An 11,179-nucleotide genomic window follows, 5' to 3' on the forward strand; every position below is an offset into this window, starting at 1 on the left:
AACTGACGCTCTGATGCCAATTGAAGGACTGAAAAACACTTAGAAAGGGGGGATTGAATATGGGTTGTTTCTAAAAATGGCAGATAACAAATAATCACACAGATATTTTTATCCTAGTTCGTTGTTAATCAAACTACTCCAGTCCACCCCTTACAGAGTGATTTACCTCAACTGAGGATTTAATCCACTAATCAGCCTTGATTACAATGGTTTTCCACTTAGACAACTTCTAAGTCTTCTAGAGTATACAGATCACAACTTGATCACTCTAGGAATTTCTTTTTACAAAAGTAAACAATATTACAAGAGTTTAATGTGCTTCTTAATAAGCTATAATCACCAAGTGATTTTTCTCTCAAGATTAAGTTCTAACACTCACTAAGATATTACAAGATTTGTGAGTTTGAAGATGAAGTTTATTTGCTATTTATGTGATAAAGTTAATAATCAATTTGCCAGCGTAAGGTCTCTTAGCATGTATATTTTCTTCAGCATCCAGAACTTCTCTTTTATAGGCAATTAGAAAAGTGACCGTTGAGTAGCATTAAATGCTTTGCGTAAATAATACACTGCTGCATTTAATGTTTCCCTCTTTTGTCAACTACCTCAAGTCATGCTTCAACTGCTTTTGTTGACTTTGCCTTTTGTAGCTTCTAACTTTCCTTTTGTCAGTCAGACAGATTTGACGTTGTAGCTTTTTCATCTTGTACTTGCTTCTGGATTCAGACTATTAGAATTACGTTTGAATATCAGAGTCTTCAGCGTTGGTGCAGATGCAACTTCAGTCATCTGACTTTGGAAGTTCTTTGTAGCGTGATACCATCAGATCTTTAGAGCTTTGCTTTTGATTGCCATCTTCTGATGCCTTCTAGATCATGTTCTGATTTTCTCAAGACCATCTTCTGATGAAGCCATCCAGATCTTCTGGGTTAGATCTTCTGAATGATGATTTAGTGCACACTCTTTTAGACTTTTCCTGAAATGGAAAACGTGAATAATTAGAGTACCACACTGTCTTATACAAAATTCATATATAATGTTATCATCAAAACTAGAAATATTGATCACAACATTTCATGTTCTAACAAAAAGGGTGGTAAAACGGGTGTCTGCTCCGCGCTTGTCCCGCGTTAAACCCGTCAAAAAGAAAGCAGGGTCGACAAGTCTGTCAAATAAAATGAACATAAAAATCATGTCTGCTCCGCCAAGGTGGCGAGTTGGCGGACGACGGATTTATCCACCTATTTTGTTTTCATTTGTTAAATAAATTAATAATTTTTTATCATTCAATTAGTTCGATGTCCGTTTTTCCACCGCTAGTTAAAATATGCTATAAATTAATATAAATTGAACTCAAATCAATATGCTATGCTCTAAATTACCACATGTTTTAAGTTTTAACCTACTTTTTTCTTCTAACATTAATGCACGACATGCGTTTGAAAAAATTTAAATCACTTATTAATAAAAAATGGTTAAATATACAAAACCACCCTTCGCTTTTTCTCCTGTAAAATTTTTTTTCTTCCGCAAAAATGAGAATAGAGAACAAAGTTTACGAAGGGTAAAGCGAATTTCGCCTATATTGCAGGAGAAAAGTGGTATTAACCCTAAAAAAAATTATTATCAATGTATCTTATTTATTTTTATTATAATAACAATTTGAAACTTATTTATATTTCTCTCGAGATTAATAAAAAAAAACTCTTGTTACTGAAAGAAAAAAAAAACGCATTTTAACGATTAAAAAACCCTAACAACAAAACTCTTCAATTCCATGAAATCACAAAAGATAAAATGCAGCTGCTACTACATTGCCTTTATATTAGAAACAAATTGGAGTCCCACCGAAGTCGCCGGAAAACGAAAGGTTCGCCGGAAAACACAGGCCGAGTTTTAACCGGTGAACGGAAGGTTACAGGGAACAGTGAGAATGTCCAGGTATTTCACTTTTCTTTTTTCGGAAATTCATTCCTTGATACTTATCGCGCGCGAGAATGTGATTCCATCATGATTCGCAAAATAATCGCGTTTCGGAAAAGCTCTTTTCCCCACCGTGATTTTGCCAGTGTTCTCTAGTTGCATTGATTCAGTTTTGCATTTTTTTTTCTGTCTTTGAAATTAATTGTGATTTTTCTAAGCTGATTTTCTGTCACGTAAGATACAGAAGAAATTTTCATTGATGGAAGAATCTTTGATGTTTATAGGCTTGTGATTGATTTCACTGTGAAGAAGAAAAGAAGTAGTGTGCGACTCAAACCTAGGGCTAATTGTGATGCAATATTTAAGAGATACATTGGGTGGTTACCAAATGCTGAGAATGAGAGTTTGAGAGATACAGTGGTTGTTTCTGATGGATTAGGAAGTAATAACAAGCTGAAGAAGCTAAAACTCAAGTTTGGGGGTGTTACTCATACTATTCATACCAAGTCTGGTTCTGATGGTCGAAACCCTAAGGTAATGTGTCACTTGGTTCATATTGTGAGTTGTTTTCATTAAAGATTTTTCTTATGCGTTTAGATGAATTGAATAGATTTGCCAATTGAATTACGATTCTTCAGTTTTTGGTAGCCGAAATCAGTATTTGCAAAAGCAGCTTCTGGTGTCCTATGTATAACTTCGAAAAGTTATGCTAGCAACACACTTTCTTATTGGTTGATATTCTAATGGATCTCACCAATTAGATAGTGTGTTGAGAGGACAGAGGAGTATTTTAGAGATTGTGTTGAAAGCACTGCTCAACTTCTAAATATTCAATATCATGTTTAGTCTGTATATGTTAATGCTACTATATTTCCTCCTGATAACTTGTTATTACTCACTAAAGCTTCTTATCTTTCCGTTAACAATGCATGCAGGACAACGCAAATACTAATGATCCCCGTTCTTCTGATAAGAAGAGAGATGTTGGGGAAAAATCAGTTAAGTTCTCAAGAACTGAATCTTATTTTGCAGCTGAGAATCATTCACATAAAAGAAAGTTAACTGGACAACATGCCCGTAAGAGCAAGCCAGTTACTGAGAGATGTGCCTTAGGTGTGGGATTTAGCGACGAAGAGGGTGAAGATGCAGAACTTCAATTTCTTGAAAAAATCAATTCATCAAAAAGATCAGCTAGTCGTTATAAAGATAATCAAGGAGGCACAACATTGCGTGGCATTTGTAAAGATGCATTAGAGAAGAAGCATCGGGATCAGGACTATGTGGAAGAAGTCCCAACATCAAGTGATGAATCAATATTAGAAGGGAAGAAGCCAAAGAGGGAGTCTGTTGATTTGGTTGTACGAAGAAACCAATCCACCCGCAGTAATCGTAATTGTTCAGTTGACTCTTTCAATGATATGTTACCTGGGCCAGTTGCAAGCATTATTGACATCTCAGGTTGTTTGGTTTCCACATTATCTGAAAGTGATAATTTATTTATTTTAGATTTAATATTTACTCATTGATGCTTTTTTAGTTGCTTTATAATTTTAAGTTTTAATTAGAGTTTCAAGGTAAGAGATAAATGAAAAGCGAGAGATATAGCAACAAACCTTGAAAACACATGGTTTTCACCCCAAGCATAAGTGTATGGAGTTTACAAAGTGCAAGTTTAGTAAAAGACAACAGAATTCTAACTCAGGAGAAAATAGAAAAACATACAATATAACTAGTCTTGTGTCTAAAGGACCTTGAGTCCATGCAAAGTGATGAGGAGGCCGGGGGAGATGTAAACCATTGGATCGAAGTGGGATGGGTGATATAGGTGAAAGCTTTGGATGTTATATGAATATAAAATACAGCTGAAGCTTAAAGGAATTTTTTTCCGCATAGCAATAATACCATAGTGTTGTATGAAACTGAATGCTGGATGGTTAAAAGCCAGCAAGAAAATAAATTTAGAGTCACAAAGATCTGAATGTCACGCTGGATAGTGGTTATAGTTATGGAAGAGAAGATGTGATTAAAAGTACAATCATTAGAGAGGAATTTGGTGTAGCCTCTTTAGTAAGAAAGATGGTAGAATCTTTTCTGAGGTGGATTGAGCTAGTTATGAAGACCTATAGACCCACCCAACGATGAGGAGGAAAATAGACAATATGGAGAACATTCTCATATTTAGAGGAAGAGAGAGATTAAGAAAAACTTTAGGACAAGCCATTTGATGAGATTTAGTGTAAATAGTCTCCTGTTAGACCTAATAGTATACATGTTGGAATTTTACAGTATTGACTGATCCAGGTTCCCGGCCTCACCTATATGGATCTCGCCTATATGTTAAAGGCTTGTTGTTCCTATTATAACATTGACTGTTATTATTTGGATTTAGTAGATATACAATGAATAGGTTATAACTTGTGTAGTGCATATTACTTTAAATGGTATCTAAAAATTTGAAATTAATAGTGGAAGCAGAAAACTTTTAGGATGAGGTTAGCGGTGTAATTATTCTTAAAACTATCAGAGTTACCTTATAGATTTCATGATTAAAGTTATGATTTGTGTACGATTGATGTAAGAGGCCAACAAATATGGATTGAAAGTGCTAATACAACTTTTCAAATAGACTAATCTAATTAAAGATACTAAACTTACGAAGAATGTAATCTGAAGCATTCCCCCCATCCCACCTTGTTTGGTAGCTCAGCATTAAGTGTTGTCTCATAATTTTATTAAATAATAACCATCATCTTAGATCTTGTCATCTTGATTGACATGGTATAAATATCTCTAGGAATATTTGTTGACTCCATTTCCATTTTCTTTGTTGATAATAAGATAAAAAGGCCAAATTGTCAGAGGAGCAGCTAATCAAGAAAACCGAGGCTGCAAAGAGACGGAAAATTCAAGCAGAGAAGGCAGCTAAGGAGGCTGAGGTTTGCATGTGACTCCTTGATCATCTTAGATATAGGAATTAAGATTTTAGTATACCATTGAGATGCAATGCAACATATATTCTAGATAATGATGTTAATAAATTAATTCTCCCATTGTGTTTATGCAGGAGGCAGCCATTAAGAAGATACTTGGTCAAGATTCTGCTAAGAAGAAGAAAGAGGACAAGATGAATAAGCGCAGGGATGACTTAGCAAAGGTCTTGCTACAATTAATGACCAACATTTTTCCTAGCATATTGTTTCAAGTTATAAGCTCTAACATGTTGGTTGTGCAGGAAAAATCTAGTAAACCCTTTCATCTAGCATCTCAAACTGTTCGATGGACTATGGGTCCCAATGGAACTGTTGTAACTTTTTCTGAAGACATGGGTCTACCAAGTATCTTCCAAGCAATACCGAACAGGTACAGTTTTGTTACTTAAACTTGCAGCGTAGGGAGTTTTAATCTTCTAACAAATCGTCTTATTTGAGGTGCTTAGAAACTTCATTTCTGTAATCATTATGTTATGAATTGTTTCAGTTATCCTCCCCCGAGGGAAAAGTGCGCAGGTCCAAACTGCACTAATGCTTACAAGTATCGGGATTCCAAGTCAAAGCTTCCTCTTTGTAGTCTTGGTTGTTACAAGGCAATTCATGAAAAAATCTCACCTGTGGTTGCATGTTAATCCTTGTAAATAGTAGAAGACTAGATTTAGACATGGGAAATGCATGGATTAAATAGTGGAGCAAATATGAGAAAATAGTTGGATTTGATTTTTGCAAGTGTTGGCCAGGAGGATATGTGTGCTTAATATGAGAAATGGTTATCCAAATGGACCTATTTAGCTCAATTCTGTTATGTTTGTATATTCATTGTGTTTCATCTCATGGCAATTGAAACCCTTTGTACATTTATTTAGAGGTCATTTAGATAGTTTATGTATTTAAATCTCTATTAGTGAGCCACTAGGCCCTTTAGAAAAAAAAGGGTAGGGTTTATTTTTTAAATTTAATACTAATTATAAACTTTAAAGATGAAAAATTAAAAGAGAAATAATAAAAGAAATAGATGAAAGAAAATCAAATATTTATACTATAATTGAAAAGAAAAAAATATATACCTTAAAATATTTGTTTGTATGTGTGACTTGAGAATGATACTTGTTGAGTTTTTTTCTAGATAAATCTGAATTGTAAGCAATATAAGCAATAGCATTTGAGTGAATAAATATTTATATAGAAAAATAAATTTTAGATGTTATTTTGAAGGCTATTCTTACATTAAGTTGTCCAAGCAAGGACATGGTCTACTTAAAAAAAAATTTGTATTGTCATTTTTTTAAGTAGTTCATGGTTGAAATTTCATCTTTTAAAAATGAAATGGGTAAGTGAAATGTTGCAAATTCAACCCATATGTCTATGTATTGTATTGTTGTACATCTACCAACTAAACTGGTTTAAGGGATATTTTATTGTCAATTAAGATATCCTATTAATGATATTTCCACGTATTAAAAACAAGTGTTATTGTGTTATAGTTGAAAACTTTATACATTTAACCATGTGACTTTTTTTAAATAGTTAATCCCGACTCTTAATCTATTTAGAGTCTCTGCTTTGTCTTTTTTCTAGGAAGCTTTTTTTTTTTTTTTGGAGTTATATGTTTGTTACTCATACTCATGACAAAAAGGTCTTTCTTAACTCTTTCTCTATTTTTTATATTTCCTTTTTGAAAATGTCAAGTTAATGTTTAAAAGATAATTATTTGATTTTGGAGGGAATTTCTTTGGAGAGATATTAAAGGTTTTTTTCTAAAATATATTTTTGAGTTAAATGATCTTATGTTTGTAAAGCTAAGAGTAGAAGAGGGTTGAGTATTTGTAATCTTCGTCTGGTTAATATGATCTTTTTTGGGAAATGATGTCGGAGAATGATTTTCATTGTCATTGGCCTTTAGCGCGACATCTATCATGTGAGATATGAGATTCAAGTTGTTTCCTCTCTTACTAGAGGAAGATCTAGTAGTTTCAGTAAGCCTATTATTTAGTGGGAGAGGATCTCCCTCGTAGACTCAGACCAAGATACCAATTCTGAACGATTTGCTAATGGTGAGTCTAAAAAGATGAAAAATGCTTTCCTTACTTCTAAGATGGTTATTGAACAAGGTCAACCAACTTGTGAGTTTTTCCCCCTAAGCTCTTCCAAATCTTTGTTCAAGACCAATAAGTTGGGACCTTGTGCCATTTGGGAGGATGAAGTCTGGATTTTGGACATTAGGTGGAGAAAGAGATTACTTGTTTGAGAGCATAAGCTATTTCTTAACTTGTTTTTGGTTACTCATGGCACCACTCTCTCCCAGGAGAGGGACCATTGTGGGGGATGTTACGGTAAGAACGGTTAAGTATACCATAGTCTGACTCTAGCCTTCAAGAAGATAACCCTCAAATAAAACTAATCGATCCTGACTCTATCCTTCAAGAAGATAACCCTCAAATAAAACTAATCTATGTCTCTTATATGTAATAAGGTTCTGTCTAAAGTGGTTGACAACTTCTTCAAGATATCATTCCTACTAGACATAATCTTTTCAGACGTTAAGTCTTAGTAAACTCAAGTGGTATGTGTTTGTCAGAGATTCAAAGTCTTTATCTCATCTTGCAGTTACTTGGGTGGTGATAAGTTTGTGGTATAAACTCATAGTCAAACTTCCTTTAATGTAAGATTATAGTTGGCTTGACCCTAATTTAACTGAATGATGTTATATTACCCTAATTTGACTGAATGATCTTATATTCTCAATAATTGTGGAAGAGCTGGTGGGTAATTCTCAATAACTGAATGATCTTATACTCTTTTTTTTGACAGTTTTTAGCAGACTACTCCCTCCGTCCCAAATTATAAGAGAAAATCACTTTTTAGATTCATTGAATAATTAATGTATCTGGTCTATATATAGACCAGATACATTAATTATTCAATGAATCTAAAAAGTGATTTTCTCTTATAATTTGGGACGGAGGGAGTACTTATTAATTTTTATATCGTTATGTTTCAGTAAAATATCCAATATATAAATTTCACTTGTATTAAAAACAGCTATAATCATAGTAAAACTTTTCATACATTGGCTTGAGATTCAAGTGGTTTTATAGAATATGATGTGAAAGACAACGAGAGAGTATGACAATTTTTTTCCATTCTGTAGTCACAGATTTGCAATGTAGAGATTAGAAAAATAAACTTTGGAAACTCAAGTAGTTTTATAGTAATTGATGTGCAAAAACATTAAAAGAACATTATAAACTTTTCTAGACAATATAGTATGTTCGATTTGTTATTGACGTCGATCAATACATAATTACATGACATAAGTACAATAGCAGGGTCATAAAATATCAGTTGAGTATAGAACTGCAAGACATTCCTAACGACAGCATGGAGCTAAGAATCTTCATATTGGAGCTAACATGAAAAATGAAAACACCTAAGACTCATTCATGAAAACTGCTCCATGTTCCGTAGATTTAATGAATTTCTTCAGCAGAAGAACCATAATTGCTATAGCAAGTCCAATAGCTGCCAGTGTGAACAATCGGTCATCGGGTTTTTGAACTCTTGTCTCTGGTTTCAGATTTTGAACCCTTGCCTCTGACTTCGGGGGCAACTGATTGGTTGGGACTACTTCGGGTGGAATCTCATTTGTCGCTTCAACTCCTGCAGGGTTAGGATTAGCATTGACAGGAACTTCTTGTTCTTCAACTATTCTGTCACCAGCTTCATCTGTAATCCCCTCTCCTGCAGGTAAAGCCTCAGGATTCGGCAGAGTAACTTGAGTCTCGGCCTCTTCGTTTTTGGGTTCTTCAGAAGCCTGTGAAGGGCTAGGTTGAGGAACCGGGTTTGCTTTGCTTAGCATATACTCATGAATCTGTGATGACAAAGTACATTCAGTAAAAGGTATTGTAAAAAATTGATCCAGGTAAACATAAAGAATTTGCCAATAAACATGTACTACAGGAAAAACAATAAGCAACATTTACCTCGTCAATCAGTTTTTGACGTTCAGGAGTCCCAAATTTTGGAGATGCTTCACGAGATTTAATGGCTAAGGCACGCCTATCTTCTTTTTTGTAGTCTAATGAGCCTAAGGCACCATTTGGGCTGGTGGGCATGAACGCAATCAGTGCAACTAGAGCGGTCCTAACTGTCATAAGAAATTTATATCAATTAAATGGTAAAAGAGATTCTTCTTCCATCAAAGCATGACTCTCCGATAGTTATGGTAAATACTAAGAGGGGTTTGAAAGAGTTTATTTGAGCTTATGACAATAGGAATATTGAGCTTATGAAAATGGAGTAAGTACTAACTAACGAAAGCATTTGAAAGAGATTTCATTTTGATAAACTGCTTTCAGCTTATGAAGAGTTCTTCCTCATTTCTATTCTACTCTAGAAACAACATATACATAAGCTCTTACACTACATGTGTTAATATAAGTTGTATATCCAAACACCCTCTAAATGACAAGAGCCGCAACAAAATAAAGAAAACAATACAGATGCGTGCAGTCAAATGTTTTAGCCAGTTTATTTTATTTTTTAAGCTTGGTACCCGGCCTTGACACAAACTAATCCAAGGGACACAAACTAATCCAAGGGGACCAATCCCACCTTCCACTAGCAAGGGTCTCATTTAAAACCAGAGCAAGCTCTGTATGGACTGACCAACACAGAGATTATTATTATTGAGCCAGTCTAATTAGTGGAGAGCAACAAAATCAAAAAGTTGAAACAAAGCTAAGAATTAGAAACAACATGCATCATTCAGCAATTCTTCTATATCCAAAACGAGTAATCTAAGAATCAGAAACAAAGCCAACAAATGAGCTCCCAAACAAGAGTTGAAACACATTTCTTCATATGTAATGAGTCATGTGTAGAAATAAGTACTCACCACTCCATGATGGTTGCCAATGCTCAGGGTGATGATTTGATATGCTCAAGCAAATCTTAGTTTGTGTCTCAAAACGACCATTAGGCTGATAGCATAACAATGAAATTTATAAGCATATAGTAATTGAGTTTCATTCACAGCTCAAAAACAAATTAACAGACACCGATACTGATACATCAATGACAATAATTTGATAAAATGAATAAATGAAATGTAACCATAAGTGTCGGTGTCGGACACAAACACCAAAGAGTGACACCATTTTTCAGAGGTGTTGGTGCTACAGAGCTATCTAGAGAGTAAAATCTTACTGTCAACAACATAAATGAAGGAGGTTTGAAAGGATATTCAGCAGGCAATTGAATCCTTCCATGATAAATCCCACCTTCAAATTCAGTTTCACCAGGTCCCCTAATCGCAAACTGCCATTCAAATATATTTTCCTGAAACCAAACACAAACCTCAATAAATCATTTCCAATTACTTCATCTTCAAAATCATAAACCTAACTATTCAGATTATCATAATCAAATTGAATAACAAGAGATCGCAGAATGAATATAGAAAACCCTAAAACGAAGGGGTAAAAACGGAAAAAAGTAAAAAGAACCTCGAGAGGTAAGCTCATGAAATCATCGGAAGGGTTCGATTGCATTTCTTTGACCTCTTGGAGAATCCGCTTGACGGCGGGATTCTTCATGTTGTACTTGTCCGCCATCGTTGAGAATAGGATCTATGAAGCAGCGAATTCGACGGGATTTGATGAATTCCGGTGAATCAACGGTGATCGGAGAAATGGATTCAGGTGAATTAACGGTGATCGGAGAAATGGATTATAGATAATTCATGGTTGTGTTTGTGCTGAATTGGTGAGAAAATGAGAGATTTTGGATCGGAAATTATATAGAAGAAGAAGGGACTAAAATCACGTGCAGTTGAGTTTTCACGCGTCACACGTTTAAGTAAATCTGAACCGTTTGAAAAAGATCCAATGGCTAACAATACATCAGTACAAAATCGTTTAACTTTTTGAACGGCCAAGATTAATCCTAAATTCAAATCCGAAAGAGGATGTTAGTTAGGTTGTGTCTCCGATAATGGACACGTCATGAGAAGTGTGTTGGCTTACGTGTCATTGTTTTATTGGATAATTTGGAGCTGATGTGTTTATTGGCTGAAGTTGACTTGATTAGCCCCGTACACAAATTAGTCAAAAATTAGTTCATTTTTGTTGATTTAGCATATTTTCGAGCCGGTTTCTCAATTTGGTTTATTTATTAAATTAAAATTTATAAATCAGTCAAAAAATAATTTATTCTTTATGTTAATTTATGCATAATTTTAGCCAATTTCATCCAATTTTGTTTTA

At 34.4% G+C, this 11,179-nt stretch overlaps 2 protein-coding genes across 2 annotated transcripts; one reads left to right on the forward strand and one right to left on the reverse strand.

Annotated features, from left to right (window-relative positions):
* Positions 1 to 1,751: 1,751 nt before the first annotated feature.
* Positions 1,752 to 5,774, forward strand: LOC131631001 (uncharacterized). Its single transcript, XM_058901765.1, has 7 exons — positions 1,752 to 1,941; positions 2,208 to 2,457; positions 2,859 to 3,381; positions 4,762 to 4,859; positions 4,988 to 5,077; positions 5,156 to 5,283; positions 5,401 to 5,774. Exons 1-7 carry the CDS (start codon positions 1,934 to 1,936, stop codon positions 5,543 to 5,545), a joined length of 1,242 nt encoding a protein of 413 aa, XP_058757748.1. The 5' UTR covers positions 1,752 to 1,933; the 3' UTR covers positions 5,546 to 5,774.
* Positions 5,775 to 8,163: 2,389 nt separating this feature from the next.
* LOC131602430 (ubiquitin-conjugating enzyme E2 32) lies at positions 8,164 to 10,693 on the reverse strand. The gene is made up of 5 exons (XM_058874539.1): positions 10,421 to 10,693; positions 10,122 to 10,253; positions 9,811 to 9,895; positions 8,897 to 9,060; positions 8,164 to 8,784 (listed from the first exon to the last, which is right to left on the reverse strand). Exons 1-5 carry the CDS (start codon positions 10,526 to 10,528, stop codon positions 8,344 to 8,346), a joined length of 930 nt encoding a protein of 309 aa, XP_058730522.1. The 5' UTR covers positions 10,529 to 10,693; the 3' UTR covers positions 8,164 to 8,343.
* Between the last annotated feature and the right edge of the window lie 486 nt (positions 10,694 to 11,179).

This window comes from Vicia villosa, linkage group LG1, assembly GCF_029867415.1.
Source record: "Vicia villosa cultivar HV-30 ecotype Madison, WI linkage group LG1, Vvil1.0, whole genome shotgun sequence".
Taxonomy (NCBI): Eukaryota; Viridiplantae; Streptophyta; class Magnoliopsida; order Fabales; family Fabaceae; genus Vicia; species Vicia villosa.

Coding starts and splice junctions, on each gene's coding strand:
- LOC131631001 (XM_058901765.1), top strand. Junction 2,458..2,858: donor CTGATGGTCGAAACCCTAAG/GTAATGTGTCAC, acceptor CAATGCATGCAG/GACAACGCAAATACTAATGA. Junction 4,860..4,987: donor AGGCAGCTAAGGAGGCTGAG/GTTTGCATGTGA, acceptor GTGTTTATGCAG/GAGGCAGCCATTAAGAAGAT.
- LOC131602430 (XM_058874539.1), bottom strand. CDS start 10,528: ATGGCGGACAAGTACAACATGAAGAATCCCGCCGTCAAGCGGATTCTC. Junction 10,254..10,420: donor TCATGAGCTTACCTCTCGAG/GTTCTTTTTACT, acceptor GTTTGGTTTCAG/GAAAATATATTTGAATGGCA. Junction 9,061..9,810: donor TTGGCAACCATCATGGAGTG/GTGAGTACTTAT, acceptor TTCTTATGACAG/TTAGGACCGCTCTAGTTGCA.